At 39.6% G+C, this 20,279-nt stretch overlaps 1 protein-coding gene and 1 non-coding gene across 2 annotated transcripts; one reads left to right on the top strand and one right to left on the bottom strand.

The window, feature by feature from the left end:
• The first annotated feature begins 5,292 nt into the window (after window positions 1-5,292).
• On the top strand, window positions 5,293-5,365 carry trnav-uac (transfer RNA valine (anticodon UAC)). The gene has a single exon. It is a non-coding gene; the product is annotated as a tRNA-Val (tRNA).
• Window positions 5,366-11,335: 5,970 nt separating this feature from the next.
• rps16 (ribosomal protein S16) lies at window positions 11,336-14,335 on the bottom strand. Its single transcript, XM_026147994.2, has 6 exons — window positions 14,105-14,335; window positions 13,963-14,014; window positions 13,086-13,187; window positions 12,648-12,744; window positions 12,504-12,551; window positions 11,336-11,528 (listed from the first exon to the last, which is right to left on the bottom strand). Exons 2-6 carry the CDS (start codon window positions 14,008-14,010, stop codon window positions 11,383-11,385), a joined length of 441 nt encoding a protein of 146 aa, XP_026003779.1. The 5' UTR covers window positions 14,011-14,014; window positions 14,105-14,335; the 3' UTR covers window positions 11,336-11,382.
• Between the last annotated feature and the right edge of the window lie 5,944 nt (window positions 14,336-20,279).

Below are 20,279 nucleotides of genomic sequence, written 5' to 3'. Positions count from 1 at the left end.
GGCTGAAACACACACACACTCAGCACAGGATGGCACACTGAGCGCTTTTGGCAGCAGTCAAAGGGCAATCAATTCATAGTCATCTGTCTCAGTAACAATCTTCACAACCCTTCCTCACAGGTCTGAGTCAAGTAGCCCATGTGCTCCACAGCATTTAGAACCTGACTAGCAGCTCAAGTCCCTCACAGGAGAGCAACAGGTTTTGGGGAGCCGTGCCAGCATTAAGTGATGAGAGCATTGACTATAAAACTCACCTGCCTCTCTAATGCTGGTTTTAGCAGGACAGGCACCACTGCAGGAGAAAATAATCCATCATTTTGGAGCATCTTATAAGTCAAGCGGTTTGAGAGGGAGCTAGACCTCTTCTGGGCCCTGGTTTCAGTAAAGATCACCCATGAAGGGAGACTTTGGTCAGCCATAGGTCTTTTTAGACCACATCAGGACAGGGCTGTTTAATGGTTTAAGCAGAGCACCATTTGGGAGAACGTGGTTTAAAAATAAGGTTGAAACATCAACTTCCTCAAGAAGACAGCATCATAAATGGAGAGATTTTTTATTTCTTGGTGATTAGTCATTCATTAAGTTTTTTGCCTCTTTTTTTTTTTGGCTTATGTTATAATAGATTTTTTTTAACTTGGACTTTCTAATAAAGGAACATTTTTGCAGTGCTAGAAAAGACATTGAGACACCTAGTTCAAAAGTCATAAATGACTTTGATCGCATTGGCACAGCTGGTGATTCAACGCTGAAATGTTTAATGGGTTATATCAGCTGATATATGATAGTGATGTTCATTGAGAGATCCTTTCCCCCCCTCGTGTTCACTTCCCTCCATGCACGGAGTCATTTATTAGTCTCCTGTGCGTCTGACTGTGTGACTGGTGAGCTGCGGGTGGGATTGGGAAGAGAGACATGAGCGATAAAGGAGTAACTGGAAGCTGGTGAGTGAGCGGGTGAAGGTCAGATCTCCAAGTCAAATTGGCTGCTACTCAGTGGTGACAGAATCCATGGTCACATGACTTACAGGTAATAATTAGCTTGCTGCTTAAGACTGTTTGTGCTGACAGGAAGTGAACGAGTTGGTGAACAAATCTGAAAGAACTGTTTAGATTAAACTCTTTTCGCTGGGCCCCCCTTTGTTTTACAGAAAACAAACATGTTTTGCTCAATTGCGGTTTATTTCACACCATAAACATTTAGTAAACAATTAAGCAAATACAAGTAATCTGCAGGTAGTAATAAAATAAACTACTTACTCTTTTACACTACGTCCGCACCTACACGGGTATTTTTGAAAGCGCAGCTGTGTCGTCCACACGTAAACAGCGTTTCGAATCACCAAAAACAGAGATTTTTAAAACTCATTTTTTGCGTTTAGGTGTGGACAAGGAATACAGAGTTCCTCATGCAATGTTAAAGGTATGTGCCTTTTTTCACGTCAGCTGTGCACCACGTTATTGCTTACCTGAGAAGAATTGCAGAATGGCAGATAAACAGTATTTTGTCTCTATCTTCAGGTTTTACACTCTTACATATAAACACGCAGTTACTGTCCCTCTATTTAGAAAGGCAGAGGTTCACGGTTTAATTCTTTTACACGTAGTTGTTTTTTTCCTGTGTAATAATATTCAACATTGCTATCAATAATTTTTTTTTTTTAAATGCCTCTCTGTGCAAAATGGGTTTAAAAACATAAACAACTGTCTGTCCGTGATTTAGACAGGGGGAACAAATCGTGGCAGGATCAGCCTGATGTTATTTGTATCCCACTGCAACTTTACTGTATAAAGAGCTAACATCTCCAAAATGTCAGGAGTAGTTAGTCATTACAACAAGTGTTTGTGAACTAAAAATCAAGAATGTGGGATACTGTTTGTCTGTGATTTGAAGAGCCCAGCCCGTGCTCCCGACGAAGGAAAGACCAGTTCTGCAGGGGAGACCTACCTTGGCACTTGTGCAGGTGAAACCAAAGGGAAGATATGCTTCACCATATTTTCTGGTCTTTGGCTTAGAATGAAGTTGGTTTGGAAACATATTCAGCTATGCTTCATCTCCTGCTTTGCGTTTGTGTGGGCGCCCCGTGCTAGCAGTGTCCAAGCGTTGTTTTGTTTTTTCTCTTTTCATGCCCCGCCCCCCCTGCAATGGCTCTGCGCCCCCCCAGGGGACAGGCCCCACACTTTGGGAAGGTCTGGATTCAAGGAATCATACAAACTTTATTCAGCATCACCATCATACACGGGGGGGGGGGATGCTGCAGGACGAGGGCTTATCATCGTCTTAATAACAGAATCTAGCATGACTCAAAAATACAGCTTTTGCTATAAGTTATTGGTCTCATTTAAGGTGACGACATACACTTTTGTCAACTGCAAAACTTTACAATGAAACATTGGTGCAATCATTGTTTTGAATTGAATCTGGCTGTCATGCAGTAATGATAAAAATGAAAAAATAACTTCAAAATAAAGGTTGAACCGATGCTAGTTTGAGATTGTTCTTGAACACTGAAAGACTGATGTTTTCAGTTCGTTCATTTCAGTCTTTTAAACTAAATGGTGTATGACTTTACTGTTTACCGGTATATTTTGTTCCTGCAACGTCGATGTGGAGCACCCCTGATGTCGTACAATGAAACTGTAGTACTGTCTGCCAAAGCAAGACAACCAGAACACTATAAATAAATACTATATATACTGAATAAAACATACACAGTATGTGCAGAAATATATGCTCACAAGTTACTAATTAGAATAAGAGAGCCTTTTTCAGCTTTGGTTTTCAGAAGAGAATTTTTTATAGCTCACCTTTTTGAATTTTAATGAAGCTAAAAAAGATCTTTATAGCTCCACAGTCGCCTTGATTGACAGGGTGATGCCATCACATAAGACGTTGCAGCTGTTGCTTTGCTGACTGGAATTACTGAATCGTACCTCTTGACCATATTTATGTATTGAGGTAGTAAAATGTTTAGTGTTTGATGTTATTTGTTACTATCTTTTCCTTTATGCATGACAGTGAGATGCATTGCTGTTTGCTGCTAGTGCAATGCCTGTAAGCAAAGTTTTGTACAACACAGTTTGCAGATGGCCTCTAAATGCATCAAATGTAGGTAGCCATAAAGTTACTGTTCTGATAAGAAGACAGCTATAAGTGAAACACTCCTCAAACATCTGTATGTTCAAAGTGTGTGCAGAATTGGCTATACTTGATGATACAGGTCATAGGTCATTACATAATAGTTTTGAACACTGCAGTAAAAACAGCCCAGACACCCCAAAGAAAGCTTATCAACTAACTCAGCTCCTGCAATTATGTGTGATTACTAAACACGCTGTTTAACAAACACTTTTCCTTGTGCACCGCGATGAGTCATTCATCTCAAAAAGAATACACGGGTGACAATATAAAGCAAACATTTCCATCTCCACTCAGGAAAGTTTCTCTCATTTTCCTTTAATCATGACTCTAAAAGAAACAACAACAAATGCGGGGAGAATAAAAAGATAACCTCAATACTTCAAAGCTGTCTGCAATCCCATCTCCTCATAATCTCCTCACCAGTTTTGCCCAAGAGGTGATGGTTTTCAGTGTGTTTTCACTAAAATAGATCCAGGCTGACACCTGAGGAGGGGGGATCACTGCAAGTCCTCTGCAGGTTGTCGCAGGGCATCAGAGTGCCGCAGTCAGGGCTGAAGGGTAAAGGTTGAATGGTGTGAGAGGTAGCCTGTGACCCCCTGATTTGGCTCGGGTCTAACGGTCAAGCTCTCGGGGGGGAAACCCCTGCATGACCCAGCTCACCCTGTGTGCAGTGCCGCAGTGCCACCGACACACTGCCTGCACAAACACGAAGGAAGTAAAAGAGACAGAAGGCGTAAAGAGGTGAGGCAGATTTTGATGGGAGACAAAGGTTCGGCCGTGCGGGCCTACTGGGACTAATTCCGCTTTAGTTCAAGTCTAGGTTAAATGCGTTGGGAATGAGTCAATGCTGGCTGCAGAAAGTGTGACTAACAGAGCGGGTCAGTAACAGGGAGCCCTTTTCTGGCTCCTTTCTGACCAAAAAGAGGCTGAGGGGAGGGCCAGAGTGAAACAGATGAGATGAATCCATCATCGGCTCCATATTCTCACTCAGTCCTTAACGGTAACAAAGTGTACTTTGAGGGGATAGGCGAGTGGGGGAGCTGAGTGGAGCGTGGGATTGTGGAATAAACAAGAGATTTTAAAGATGTCATCCAGATTTATGGCAGACCTCTGAAATGGTAATTTTGAACATTTAGGTGGCTGCTCATTTGGGATAATTGTGCTTTTCCACAGGCATTTAAAAATGCATTACACAAAGTGAACCGATATACTCAGAAACGCTTTGCACACACCAAGTGCTTTTACTTGCGCTTGCAAAACTAACACTATTAACAGACAAATACTTAGCGGTGTTTCCACTCCAGCAAAGATCTTTTATAGAACTAGCAGGCAAATGACCCCAGGCACGATCTCATGTGCATGAAACCCTTGTATGGTGTGTCAGTTACAACAAAATCACTAAAGTAACAGAGACAAATGTAACAAGCCGCCTCATGCATACAGATAAAAACACTCTTTTGTTATAGGTGGAGGAGTTTTAACACACAGAAGGACCCAGTAGAACCTGAATTGTTATTGGTCAAGCAGGCTAAACTATAAGCCTAAAGGATATGTTAGCTTTCTGTCAACAGTCACGTGGCTGCTACAGTTTATGAAGGCCCAGCTTGTGTCACAATCAGCTTGTCAGCTCACGGTTAGTGCAGCGTTCCAAAGAGATGTTCGTGTGCCCTCACTGTGAAACACTACACTACGATGCAAACACCCTTCCAGTGGACTACAAGCTGAAAAACATATAGCAGTAACAACTAGTCATCCATTCTATTTGCAGCTTTCAGCAAGTCGGTCCTTTCTGAGGGTTTGCAGACACATGATCACTAACCATGTGACATTAACTTGTCCTTCATTTTCGACATAAGACGATCTCTGTGACAATCTAGGATCAAGTGAATGTAGTGAAATCGTAAAAGCTTTTTCTTCAAAGTCAAAGTTTCCCTTTAAACATGTTGGTTGCATTGCTGAGGCACAGTTTCCCTAGCAACCGGTGGTTGTGTCACTTCCAGTGGACGTCTTGAGTAATGTGTGGATGACATATTTCCCTCTTTAAAAAAAGAGAACAAGAGATGACGTTTTATCAAACTCACGTTTCATATTTTATGAAATCGTAAAGTATTAGGAGTATGGCCATGGATTGGTGGTGGATACATCTTTTTAGTTGGTTCTATAGTGTAGTGGTAATCACATCTGCTTTACACGCAGAAGGTCCTGGGTTCGATCCCCAGTGGAGCCAATGACAATTTTCATAAGTCATACTAAACTATAACCAAAAAGGATTTGCTTACTTTCCTGTCGAAGGTGCTGTAGTTTCTGAATCCCAAGTGTGAAAAGTCCAACTTATACTTGTATGTGGTGCTCCACTACAAGATGCTATCCTACAGCTGTCTTCCTCTATGGAGAAATGTATAACATATATAAGAGACAACACTATTAAGGAGGTTGGCTGATTTAAATAAGAGATGATGAATTTTGAAGAATGTTTTTGGTTGCAGGACGAGTTTCTATTGACTGATCCAAGACAGTGTTGCTAAACGTCTTTAGGGGAAACTGCATGTATAAAGTATATGCACACAGCACATCTGTTTAGTGCTGCAAGAAGTGAACTTGGTATGTGTTGTTGGCGTGTTCTGATTTTGCAGAAAGGCAAGAAGCAGATGCAATCATCACCACTTCCTTTAAAAGAAGGGAAAAGATGCAGGTTAGCCACTGTTTAAATAGAATATTAAAACACAATATGACAATATGCTCTCTCTCAATATTTTATGTATGTTGACAGTTTCTTGCATCTTTCTACACTCTGCTTAGACTGCTTTGCCTGAAGAATTGTAAAATATTATTATTTCTATAGTTGTTCTATAAATATTTACTATTACTGGTCAATGACAAATGGCAGTGGATTTTTTTAAGTGTTTTCCTTTAGTGAAAGTAGCATTACATGTCTATGTAAATGTCCTTAGGATGTACTCCAGTACATTTAACTTAAAGTGTTAAAGGTAAACATACTTAGTGTTCAATTGCTTAATATTAATGTAGATGTTTAAGGATAGTCTTATTTTAAATGTTTTATAGAATTTATTTTATCTACAGTATGAATTGCTGTAGTGAAACTGTAAAATGTGTGTCTAGCTCATTTCCTTCTTAATTAAAGGGGGGAAATGCCCTGATTCTGCTGGAGGTTTCTTCCTGTTAATAGGGAGTTTTATCTTCCCACTGTCAACAAGTGCTTGCTCATTGTTCAACAAATTGTTGGGGTTTTCTCACTATTATTAAAATGGCAAAAGCTTAGATGCTAAAAACAGGAACCGATTGGTGGTGGCCATCTTTTTATACAGTTTATGGTGCTGGCTAAGGGTGCAGACACAGAGATGGGCAGTTATAGCAAACAGCTGGTTAGCTTTGCTTATCATAAAGACTGTAAACAAGAGGACGTAGGAATCTACTGGAATTTAAAAAAAAATCACAAATTAAGACCTCTGAATGTCATTTATTTAAATGGATGTCAAAACAACAAAATGCAAATCACTTAAATTGACATTTTTTTTACAGAAGCACAAACTATGAAATAATAAAATCTACAGGATCTATCTGGGAAGCTGGGTGACTAACTCAGCGACCATCAAAACTGGTAAACCAAAAACTGCTAATTGTTTTTTGTTTTTGCACTCTTTGAGTCACAAAGGAATAAATGGGAGTTCTTTAAAAGTTTTACGCAGCATAAAAGAAATAAAACAAAGCAAAAAAACAGAGAAGTTTATAGCAGAATTTAAGCTGTGGTGTTACTGAATCTTTGCCTTTACATGCACCCAAACAGAGATCGGCTCCCCTCAAGGACAATGCAGCAGATAAGCACCTAGCCCCTCATTAACACTCTCAGCCCAAACAGCAGTGTGTTGCCTGGCTGGACAGCATTTCATCTAAAATGAAGCCAACATTTGTTGCTGCCTGCCACAGTCCCTGATCTTCAGCCTCTGGAACCCTCAAACAATTGTTTATTCATTTCAGGGAAGAAGACTGGACAAGGATGTGACTGCTACAGGAAGAGAAAGGAGAGCAGTGGACGAACATCCTTCACTTTTGTTTTCCATCTTTTGGCTTGCTGTTTTGTTTTTGTTTTGTTTTGTTTTTTGCATTTCCAGAAAAAATGCCAAAAACTAGGCTTGAAGCCGATTTTCTAAGCATACATTTGGGTGCATTCATATGCTTCCATGTGTTAATTACACTGTGTGTGTGTCTGTTCATAAAAGGCGTCACGAGGAGAGGAGGGCATAAAGTGCAAGTGATGACAAAATGCATCCTGGCCTAACACCTCAGTGTTGGTGTGATTTGGAGACCTAGCGAGGCAGAGGTGTTAACAGAGGAAAAGCAGGTGGTAGGCTCCACTGTGTGTGTGTGTGTGTCTGTGTGCGTCAGTGCTGGGCCATGAAGGAAGAAACCCCACACGCTCAATTACACAATTTAAAAGATTCATAAAAAACTGTTGTGCAAAAATATTTCAGACGCCTGTTGTGTTCTGGATCGAATTTACTTAATTTACCATCACAGTCCTTCAGTTTTTAAATAACCGCAGAATCAGATTCACAGCAGTGTAACTGAATCAAAGCAAGAGCTTGTTAAAAAGAGGGAAAACAAACCAATACAGCTGCCAACATAGTGCACATTTGCTTTATGTGATACTTTGTGCGCTAAAAATTACAATAAAGTTTACACTGTAGGAAAATTCAATTCCTTTTCTTAATTTTCTGGAACCATGCATGGATTACTTGCCTTTACACGCACCTCTACTAAAACCATTATATACCATTTTTAAATAGATAACCGTGCACAACAAAGTCATTAGCAATCCTAAACCTTTATGAAAGGTTTGGATTCTGCACGGCTAAGCGTAGACCATATAAAAAGCCAAAGCACAATACAATAAACTCACTATGTAGAAAGCTAGTCGTCACTTGATTTATGATTTGTTGTTGTGTTCATTTTGTAAGCATTCGTCCAATTTAAAGTGAAATATGTAATGAAGCTGGATATGTTTGACAGTCTATAAAGCTCATGATACAACTCTGTTTTTCACAAGTACATAAAGCATTAGTAAATGATTTATTCCACTTTAGTAAAGCCATTTTTGACAGATTGAAGCGTATTAATACAACAAATATATATATATATATATATATATATATATATATATATATATATATATATATATATATATATATATATATATATATACATATATATATAGCCAGCAAAGAAAGCGTATATTTCTTGTCAATTGTCCCACTGGGGAGTGAACCCAGGACCTTCTGCATGAAAAGCAGATGTGATTACCACTCAATATAGAACCAGTACATAGAAATATCATCACCACCAAGACTTTGTATGTGAAGGCCAAAAAAAAAAGGAGAAAAACAAAAGAAAGTAGTTTGGGAGTGAATCACTAAAGGTCTGAACTTAAATCTGATTTACATGCTTTGGGGATGACCTTAAACAGTCTGTTCATGCTAGGATACTCTCAAGTATACCTGAAAGTTTTGATAGCCTTTCATTCACTTATTAAATGAAATCATCATTTAAAATCTGCTTTCTTTTTGTTTTATTTACTCAGGCTATCTTTGCCTTATATTAAAGTTGGATGATGTGAAATGTCAAAGTTCAACAAAGGACAAAAAAGAAAAACATTTTGACAGTGCTGGAAGTGAAGGATTAAAATTGAGTTTGAGAAGTAAGATGAAAGGAGTCCAGATTCAGCTTCAAGTGTTACTGAGGAGTTATTAATATTATTATTTTTTTATACATCCAACAGGCCTCTGTGAGAACAGCAGATAAAATAAGCTTGGGAACCACTCTCACAACTTACTGTATGAAAAGTAGTTTATGTTATGACAGTTTACTCTTCCCTTTGCAGTCTATTTAAACAGTTATGCACGGTATACACATTATTGTGGAAAAACCAGAGATGGAGACCAATTTTGCCATTAGAGAGAGAGAAATCAGGTGCAAACATTGATCCCAGCCCAGCATTTTCCTCTTCCCACCTCTGTTCCCTACAGCTTTCTGCATTAACTGCATTAGGTTAGTCTGTGTTCTCAGGCATTTCAGAAAACAGCCATTTCCACAGGTGCAGTATGTCCCTGATGTAACATTATGGCCTTCAGAGGTGAGGTTGCAGGCAGGGACAGAAAATAAACAGTAGTAAACAACAGTAGCAGTAGGGAGTGGGCTTCCCTGCTGTGTTGATTATTGGAGGGCTATAAACAGGCCTGATCCCCTCTGGGAGCTCTCCGAGTGGGAACGACTGTTGCTGACTGCCTACAGAGAGGCCAACAACATCTGGGCCTCAGCTCAGCTCATCATGCTCCCGTTGCTGTGCAAGACTCGGGTGTGCCTGTGCATCGGCGCTGGCGGGAAGGAATAAACACAGATAGCAGTAACAAGCAGTCAACACAACCTGAGGAAACAATGCTGCAGTTTTATGTAAAAATACCGTCCTGGACAAAAACTGGCTACAGAGAAGCAGGCACCATGTAAATTGACTGCGCAGGGTATTCTTATCACAGTAAATAAGACTGCAAAATTACAATAAAACCACCAACCAGGATAATGAAATCTGAAATTTTGGCACACAGAGCCGGGCTTCATTGTTCAGCATTCATCAAATCAGTGTTGGGACACACTGTGGGGTCGCAATATCTCATTTCTAATAACAAACCAGCATGGGCCTGGAACAATAATCAACATTTGCATGAGTATTTACTTACACAGTAGAGACAAAAGGAGAGGGGGAAATTTAGATTAAGAAGAAATACCGGAGCCTGACAATCAGTTTTCCAAGCAAGACAACATATGTGGCATCATGCTGGCAAAAACTGGTAATGTATAATCTTCTCTATGCATTCACTGATTGCATATTATCTGAGCTATATGATGCTTTCTGACCAGCTGAACACTCTCTCGGGGCTTTTAGTGTTAGAGGGGAGAAATGTGTTACTTTTCAATGCTTTTACCATTGGTTTAGTAGATGGTGCTATAGCACCATCTACTGGTGGAATGTTGCAATTCCAATACTACAATTGGAATGTTACAATTGTAGTATAAAAATTATAAACAAAAAGAACACAAACATCTTGGAATGCAGAAATAAAAACTGGCCCTTGGGTTTTTTTGTATTTTATTGTCTCCTGGTGTCTTCATGCGTCTTCTGTTTTCTTAACGTTTTGACGGCTGAAGATTACACACAAAAAATTATCTTGCATCACACATTTGGTTGTTTCGCCTAATTAATAATGCTTTGTGTTGGTATTGTACTGCTTTAAATTATCAGTAAGGCCCAAAAAGGCGTTACATAAAGGTCCAGTTAGACATTTTTACACACCAAGTTAATCAATGAGAGATTTGGAAGCATTATGCTCTTTGTTAATATTTTTTGCTTATGGCTGGTTTTCTAGGAGAGTCCTGCAGCCATTGATACTGCACACCCATATAAAGGCTCAACCATGTCCATAGAATTTTAAATAGAGATGTGATATTGAATCAGATTTAAGACCACCAAGTCATCCCAAAAGAAAAGGGAAGCATTTCCCTGTTTTTGCCATTAACATCCATATAACCTATATGAAGAGTCGCCCCCTGCTGGATATTACAATACATGCCTGTTTTAGGCACATTTTCACTCACTTTCTACAAGTTGCATCTTTTACAGTCTGTGCACGTTATCACACAGCTAATCAGTGTGACTCTCAATATTATCTGGTGTCCTTTTCTTATATCAAAACATAAACATTTCTGCTGTTTAAACAGTCTGTAACCTTTCTGAAGACCTATGTAGTGAACTTAGCACTACTAAATAGTTAAGGCCAGTGGTAAATAGCAAACGACTGGGATAAATGCAATAGTTGCAGGTAATTTCTGTGACCACATTAGCAGTAAATACTGTTGGTAGCTTCAGAGAGTTACCTAATATGAGAGCCATGGTTCAGATTGAGTAACATCACAAGTACTAGAGACTGTCAGCAAAAACAAATGCAGCTGCACATAGGTAATCGTCTGTGATATTGTTTCCCACTGATTGAATGTACTTGAGCTATTGTGAATAGAAAGTGGCTGCAGGTGCCTAGCAACCAAAACAAATCAGTGGAGCAGTTGTAAGATGACAATAACCAGGGGTGATAACCGTGGAACAGAGCAAGTCAATAAATAAAATCACAAATTTGTTTTCTTTGTTCCTCCAATTTATTATGAAAATGTACACGGGGATTAACGGTAGGACTTCTGGTAGCGAGCGCGAGCTCCAGGTCCACCGAACTTCTTGGACTCGCAGCGACGTGGATCGGCAACCAGCAGGGTCCTGTCATACTGGATCAGGATGTCCTTGATCTCCTTCTTGGAGGCCTCATCCACATCTGCAGTAAAACAAATACAGATTAGTCCAGATTAAGATTCAGAGTAATATGCAGTCTAGCCAAATGTTCTTCACTGGTTCGACTGTTTGCAGATTTCCATAACTGCAGTAACTTTTTCCTTGTGCTACGTTTCAATATTTATTATGAACTTGTTAGAACTACAGAATTTCCAGCTGTTTCATATCCACAATGCAACCCTGATCTTTCCTAGTCATCAAGAGACAGTTGTACATCAATACATACAAAAATCAGATCAATAAAAACTCATTTCTACTCTCACAGCTCCTTTATAAATGTGTGTTATGTCCAACAAAACCCATATTTAAAAAGTAGTAGTTACTGCAGAATGGACGAGTACTCAAGTATCTAAAGCAGAGAAATTTGCACACACGGGGGGAATTTTATTTTTAAAAATTTACCAGATGATAGAAGTCATCTTATTTTTGATTTCCTGCCCTGCTCATGTACTCTGTGAAGTGACTTAGAATAGATGCATATTTTTAGTGAAGTAGTGTGCCACTTCTAGATTGCTTCTGAAATACCTTCCTGTGAATCTCAAAAATAGTTCATGCTGACAATGACCTGCTCTAGTGAGCACAACACAGCAGTTCTATCTCACAGCTCAGCCCACTGCTTATGATCACGCAACAATTCCAATGCAAACAATTAAATAGTCAGTCTTAGTCCAGTTTTATGCAGCATAGAGCAAACACCAATAGCTCAGCAGTAGGCTAACCTACCATAGCATTCAAAAGCCTGGAGTTGTCAAATCAGAAAAGTTCTAATGTATTTAACTGTAACCAAATTTTCTGTACTGTGTTACGGTTTACGATTTTATTAAGAAGAAATGCACCATGGGATTATCAAATACTTTCCACTTCTCACCTATGTGTAGTACTCTGGAGTGACTCTAAACATGCCTATTTACAAAAGAGTGATGTTTGTACAAAAAAAAAAAAAAACTTCATTACTTACACTTCTGATAGTATGCAACCAGGGACTTGGAGATGGCCTGGCGGATGGCTGAGAGAGAAGAACATGTCGATATTCAGAGCCTTTTTTCAACACTAATCATAAAACATCATGAGCAAAATTATAGAGAGGAAATACTTTGCTTACCATAGATCTGTGCGACGTGTCCACCACCCTTCACTCTGACTCTGATGTCCACTCCAGCAAAACGCTCCTTACCAAGCAAGAGCACTGGCTCCAAAAGCTTACAAAAAGAATCACATATTGATGTCAAATTTATGTCATTGATGTTTCTCAAAAGGAAATCCTTTCTATCGTTTTAAAACTGAATTTTAAAATTGTTGAATTCTACATATAGTATTCTAAAATATACACATGCAACTGTAAGTACCAAAAGCAACTCCAATGCAGCTAGATTTATGCTTAAATTAAAAATAAAATAAAATCAATCCCATATGTACAATGTCCAACATCAACTGCCTGAAGAAAGAGCTTTCACGCTCTACTGTGACATCATTTGATGTGCACAAAATTAAATAACGACCACTTACATCACTCATGTTCACCTCTCTTGTTAGGACTCACCTTGTACTGGAGCGTAGCAGGCTCCACCATCTCCAGGGGTCTGCCGTTCACCTTGATCAGGCCATTCCCCCTCTTGCAGTGGGCAACTGCTGTGGCAGTTTTCTGCAACAGAAAGTTCAGATGAATACCACTGAATTTAATATATTGTACTTTGGGGGGGGGGGGGGGGGGTTAATTTACAAAACTAAAACAAAGTAAGTTTCTTCAGCTTTAGTCAAATCTGTAAACATCAGGAGTTGATGCACGACTTCATCGGGTGGGGACAGGCTTCACAAACTGTTGTCGCTCAATTAAAGTAAAATATAAAAAATAAAATGACACGAGAAAACCCACTGTGGAAAATGAACATGGCGAAGTAAATGAGTAAATCTATGGCACATACAAACGTGTTCAATCTGGTGATACACAATTGATGTAATGTTTAACTCTTAATTTCCGCTCATTTGTACGCATCGAGATTCAATTTAAAATCCAAGGTGACAGCAACTCCGCATTTCAAGGTGATGTGACGGATTAGCGATATTTAATGGTTTGGTTAAATACGTTCTATTTGACTGTATGAGGATAAACCTGAGCTAACTCTGTCATTCAGAACCCAAACTTAACACTAGCACCAGGGCTAGCGTGGTAAGCTAAAGAAAAGCAAAACCGTCCGGTGTGTAGCACCTACATCACATCTAACAGTAATTACAAGCTTCAATGAAAGTATTATTACTACTTAATGTTATAAATACCATATAAACTGGCTTATTTACTGCGGAATTGCAGTGTAAAATCAGAGGCCCACCACCTTTTAATATCAGCCATTACAGCTACGACTAGCAAGACAAGTTAGCCGCAACCCCACACGTGGATTAAATTGCACATTTTTACTCACTTTACGTCCAAACACCTGGACAGACTGCAGAGGGCCTTTAGCTGGCATGTTTCTGAAACACACAAAAGACAACACTTACATTAGAAACCGGTAAACAAGTATATTTTTCTATTATTTTGCCGGATCACTCTGAAGAACATACCGTCTTCAGCTAGGGTGCCGTACGAAGAGGCCGATGGGGTTTCACATGCGGAGGTTCAGGGGCTGCTGCACGACAATGCAAGCTGTTTTGAGATAGGGCTTGCGACAGTTGATCTCGCTTTACTACCATCTAATATTGAGCAGATCGGAGAGTTTCTGCTGTTGTTTCACAATGGCAGGGAACAGAATGTACATGTGTTTGGCGTTTGATCTCACGTGTTCCTGTGTTTGTAAATCTAAAAAAACAAAACAAAGGCATTTTTAAATATTGTCGCATGGACCTCTTGTATAATGCCGGGGGAAACAGGTATTCGGGGTGATATTTACTTTTCATCTTCCTTACATTTTTGTATCTCCTTCAACACTTTTCAACTTAGAAAACCCATTCAACCACCATTAGATTCATCTTCTTTTGGACATGTGTGCTTGTATTTTTCTCATTTTTAACTTTTATATATTTTTTAAATTATTCAACTTTATTCAGCAAAAATCTATAGTGTATTTCAATGGAAGAATCTTCAGATTCTCATTCGACTTACTCCTCTTTCAACTCCAACTACTTCCACATACCTTGACCGACAGATTCCATTCAAACTTTAAAATTAAGCCAAGACATTGAACTATTCAGCTTGTATTTATCTTTTATTATCCTCTTTACTTTTACTTCAGTTCCAGTTTAAGTTTCATGCTTTTTTCATCCGTTTCAGAGTCTATAATGGGTGTGTGTGGGACGGAATGTTGGAGGTTAGAATGAGACAGTTCAACTGCTAGAGTGGAAGCAGGGGAAAAATTGATCTTAAAATCTTCTCTTTCAACTGCTGCTGTGTCCACAGCATTCGGTCTATAGCCATCATTTTACCCTCAAAACGTAGCCATCATTGCCCTCTTTCATCCAATGTTGTTATTATTGTAGTAGATGTTATGGTTCTTTTATAAATGTCACCAACGCACAGCTTCCTCCATCCAACTCTTCCACAAAGTCCAATGTTAAAACGGCTCCCAAAATTTGTCTGAAAATCACAAGTACAGGCTGTCTTTACACTGTCACCACGTCCATATAATAAATCTGACAGACATGAGAACTCCTCGGGTGGGTATGGCGAATGCCCAGTCATTGCCTGTGCCTGTTCTGGTTCCCCGGGTGAGGGCAACTGTGACCTTGCTGACTCCTGCACCCATTTCAGTTCCTCGGGTGGGAGCAGCAGAGGTCCAGCTTGCTCCTGTGCTCCCAGGGTAAAGGTAGCCAGAACCCAGCAGTTTCTTTTATTGAAAAATTGCATCTCAATTTTATACTTTACAAAATCATCTCGGGGGCCAGATTAAACCTATTTGCAGGCCTGATCCGGCCCGCGGGCCATACGTTTCATACCCCTGCTTTAGCTAGAAAAGGACACTGGTTTTTCAGCAGGACTTGTAGAAACCAGAATGTAATTTAAAGGTGTAGATGGCAGCTGCAGCCAATTGACTGAATGTAAGAGCACTGGACATGAATTAGCACATTGTGGATCTCTCATCATTGCTGTGGCTTTGAAGTTGAGCAAAACTGATGGTAGAAGTTTCTTCTGAATTCTTCAATTCAGGGTTCTGAGTGCAACCCATTTGAACAAGCTACCCAGAATGCATTGCAGCGTGAGCCATGGCAGCATGTAAGTCAAATAATTAGTTTTTAAAAATACATATATAAAACAAAAACCATATGAACTGTATAAAACACTGGTGCTTGTATATGTTGGTGATTGAGACTTGTATAGCGCAGAAAAAAAACTATCTGAGAACCAGTCACATGGAACACATGGAATTATCATTGATTGTGGAGATTAAAATTAATGATATATTTTTATGTGGTTCAGCCACAACTCTACTAAAACCTCAGCCAGTAATAGGTAGGCCAACTTTTGGACCGTCCAGTTGTCTGTATGACTGCCGCAGTACGTACATCACAATTGCACACTATCAGAAAGTGCCAAACAGCCCTGGTGGAGTGAGGAGCTGTAAAGAGAAGCAGAGTGCTCTGTTTATATTCTAAAAGTGTTTTAAGCTTGTTTCAAAGATTCTGTACAGCAGCTTTAAATGTTTTCCAAAAGCAAATGTTTTATGTATCTGTATTATATTATACATACACATTAAAAGTGAATCTCTGTCTAAAAAATGCACTCAGTTTACTTTTTACTCACTATGAGCATCATTCATTATTCTCCCCCAGTAATTAAGGTTAGGATATGTATTTTTTTTTTCCAATCCATTCTTCTTTTGCAGCATTTAAATAACCTTGATCAGATTTGATGGTTTTGTTACAGACTTTTCAAAAAAAAGTGTTTTGCTTTTCTTTCACAAATGTGGGGATTAAATTGTGGGGATTAAAAGTAAAAAAGGGAAAGGGGTTCACCTTGGCACAGAAACTCCTCAGATGAAAACTGGCTCTTGTTGGCACAATCAGGGGAAGCAACGCAAAGCTACCTCCCCAGCTTGTCCAGTGTGGATGACCTAGGCAGGATGTTGGCACCTTGAGTTGTTGAAGGAAAACTAGCTGCTGGCTGCTAGCTTTTTTTCTACAATCTCCTGGATGTCTTGGAATATAATGCCTTTGTCCCATGGAAACCACTTCACAAGAGTGGGAGTCCTTTAAAATCTACAAATGAAGAGTGATCCCAGAAGAGGGGTGCATGGTGGTAACCTCAGCAGCTGCAAGATAGCTTTGTCCCCGATGCTCATCAGTCGCTTCTGCCACTGATCCCAAGATACAGTAGTCTGAATCAGAGTGTGACCCACAGCCCACCAACAAAATGAGAAAAAGGTGCAAAAGGTGCACCTTTAGGATTAGAACAGCAGCCACTTTCTCCAGCTGTGGAAGTGTGCCTACAAAGACCACGCTACTGTGGTTAGCACATCCTGCTGCTAATGAGGATGCACACACACACCGAAATACAAATTTTGCTCATCGTAGTGGTCGTTTGGTCATTAAATGGCCATTTCTGGCCACTAACACGCTATGTGTGGGAGTTTGTTTTTTTGTTTTTGTTTTTTTTATTCATCAAAAGAAGAAATAATGCCAAAAAGGCATCGTTACTGTTACTGGTATGATGAGTGAAAAAAATATGAATTTTTATCAATTACATGGTGAAAAAATTGGAACTTTATTGCTATTTTTCCTAAAAAGTTAGTAGTAATATGTAATTTGACTGGTATTTGAAGGCTGTAGTTTCTGAATTTGAAAAATATTTTAGTTTTCACAACAAGGACTGGTGCTAATTTAAAAAATAAAGTCGGGCAAAGTAGAAAAATTTTTGTTTTGTTTTTGCCTGTCCTGTTTGGTTCTTTAGCCATATTTGAATTTTATAACATTTTGTGAATGTAAACAACATGAACATGCTGAGAGAGTTTTTCTCTCATTTGAACTTGTTTTGGTATAATGATAGATATGCTTCTGAATATTTGACAACCATTTCGTTCGCGACTGACCCATCACTAATGTTCTGAGGAGTACAGCGTCTGTCTAAACAACAAAAAGCAGAAGAAGAAGAAGCACCATTTAGCTGCCAGTTAAAAAAGAAGGATCAGGACACGGTGTCAGAAAAGAAAATACAGTACTGTTCGTTTCTTCAGACGATAAGTGATAAGCTGTACCCAGTTCATAAAGCATGCAGATTGTTCATGTTGAGTCTAAGCAAGTCTCCTGATTATCTAGTAAACAACAGCACCCTCTGCTGTTCCTAAGGAAAATTGACAGAGTTTCAAGTGTAACGTCATTGCTGGTTCAGCTGGGGGCAAGGTTGCATCATTAACCACAAGCTGAAATCAGTGCAGAGCACTAAAGCATGACAGGTTACATCCAAAAACTGAAGCTTGGTGCCGCTCCTGCTTCGCTAAAACTCATTTTAAGCCTCTGATGAGTCGAACCACTGAGATCACGTGATCCAGCTTTGCTCGGGGTCGAGGAGCTGATGGGTCAGGGTATGGGAAAAAGGAAGTGGGGATCTTTTTGGACACCAAATATCCAACTGTAGTCCTTACACTAGAGACGGCTTTTGATCTGACCACAGGCTTGGACAGTGTTGACACAACCAAACTAGACCCCGCAGTTGGGGGCAGGAAACTGCGTCCCCTCTCCACTTTCTCATGATTGAACACTGATGTTGCAAAAGCACATGAAGTCTTCAATCAGGGTAAATAACTGCACTCGGATGCCTTCTCTTGAAGCCACGACAAAGAGAGAAACTTGTCAAGACACTCAAGTACACACACGCACACATCCTTTGGGGATGAAAGAAAAGTGTCAGCATCACGGCACAGTCTTACCCTTAAAGGAGGGAAGCAGTCGGGCCATTCCTGGGCCAGAGTAGGAGAGAAGACAGATAGCATCTTGGGAATCTGTATACAGTGATGTGAGTCATGTGTGCAGTGTGTAGTACCTACGTATGCCTAACATTTATCGCAGGGAGAGTGGTGTTTATAGTGTCGGACACAGGCGAGCAGGCACCTGGCTTCTTTTATTGTCAAAATGCGTACTCCCTTTGGGTCTGCTTGCTGATGAGCTGTTCAGGGGTGTCAAACATAAAGCGCAGGGGCCAGAATCGGTTCGGGAAAGACTCTAATCCAGCCCACTGGACAAAATAGTTTCAGTTTTTCTGCTATTTACTACAGAAAGTATCTATACCAAATAGAAAAAAGTGCGAAAAAAGCACTTTTTCTGTAATTTTACACATTTATCAAGTTTCACTGGTTCGGTCCACTTCAGACCAAATGGGCTGTATGCAGCCCGTGGTGTAAAATGACTTTGATGTGTCAGTTCTAGATGGATAATGAATTTGACTACTTTTAGTCTCTACTTCAGCGCTGCTGGCAGCATTCACAAATTCAGTCTACTGTGCTGCGTAGGAAGCTTCTTTATTCATGCATATTTCTACCTAATTTCACCTGCTTTGTTTGACAGCAGGGTTGTCACTATAGCCAGGTTTTTACTATGCTTGTGAGTTTTTTTTAAATGAGATATAAATACCCACTCATTCTTATATATGATAATATTGCAAATAATTGTGTAATTGCTTTTGTAAGCTTTTGTATAGTTTTAGTAACCTGGTGGTGGCTGTAGCTCAGGTGGCAGAGCAGATCAGCCACTAATCAGAAGGTCGGTGGTTCGATCCCAGGCTGCCTCCTAGCTGCATGCCACGTATCCTTAGGAAAGATACTAACCCCATGTTCGCCTACTGGTGGCGGTCAGAGGGCCCGGTGGCGCCAGTTTGTGAATGACTGAATGTAGTGTAAAGTGCTTTGGGGTCCTTAGGGACTGAGTAAAGCGCTATACAAATGCAGGCCATTTAACCACTTCCACAAACATGTATTTACTCCTTCTGTTCTGTTTGAAAGGAGACGATCTTGCCATGCAATACTACGTTAAACGATTCCCTTAAACGAATCCGAGACCCTATCATTGTTGTTGTGTTTTTAGAAATCTCAGTAGAAACATAAGTGGAGAAAGTTTTGTGTGACAGATGGGTAGAATTGAATTTCCAACTGAAAGTTCAAGGCTGGAAATTAAAATATATGTTTGAAGGCTATAATTTCTAAATTAAAAAATATTTTGGTTTTCATGACAACGACTGGTGCTAGTTTAATAAATCAAGTTTGTCAATTTTATAGCCCTTTGGGAATATAAACAGGAGGTGGCCAATTTTGCCCATGAACAACCTGAGAGGGAGTTTTTCTTGTTATCTTCACTGCACAAAAATGTAATGATGCATATATAATTGTTTTGAAGGAAGGCTCAGAGGAGGTTGGAGGTTGTTACCATCATGGGTTCATCCGATCAGAATGAGAATGAACAGTCATCAATCACAGGTTTCTCCTTTTATTTGAATAATCAGTAGGGAAAGACACACATGGACTGCTGATTCACAAAGGAAACAAAGTGGGATTTAAGTCACTCTGGAACTCAAAACGTTACATGAACTCAGGAGACTCAAACAGAAACTCACCTCAGCTGCCGCCCCATGTGGGAGTGAAGAAAGAGTGAGCTATTTGCAAAAAGAAAATAGGGATTTTATGGTTTTTATCTCTTTGTAGATCATTACATTTATGTAATCTAACTGGTATTGAAAGGGTTAAAATTCTGAACTTGAATGAAATTTTGGTTTTAAGGACCAGAACTGATTCTTATTTAAAAAAATCAAGTCAATGAA

Source organism: Astatotilapia calliptera, chromosome 17, assembly GCF_964374335.1.
Source record: "Astatotilapia calliptera chromosome 17, fAstCal68.1, whole genome shotgun sequence".
NCBI classification, from domain to species: domain Eukaryota; kingdom Metazoa; phylum Chordata; class Actinopteri; order Cichliformes; family Cichlidae; genus Astatotilapia; species Astatotilapia calliptera.
The sequence above is the reverse complement of the archived record's forward strand: the minus strand, read 5'-3'. Positions and strand labels throughout refer to the sequence as shown.

Excerpts from the sequence above, each read along its gene's own strand:
- rps16 (XM_026147994.2), bottom strand. The coding sequence starts at position 14,010 with ATGCCAGCTAAAGGCCCTCTGCAGTCTGTCCAGGTGTTTGGACGTAAA. Across the intron at positions 12,745-13,085 it reads CTGCTACGCTCCAGTACAAG|CTTTTGGAGCCAGTGCTCTT; the intron begins GTGAGTCCTAAC and ends TCTTTTTGTAAG. Across the intron at positions 11,529-12,503 it reads GGTTGCATACTATCAGAAGT|ATGTGGATGAGGCCTCCAAG; the intron begins GTAAGTAATGAA and ends GTTTTACTGCAG.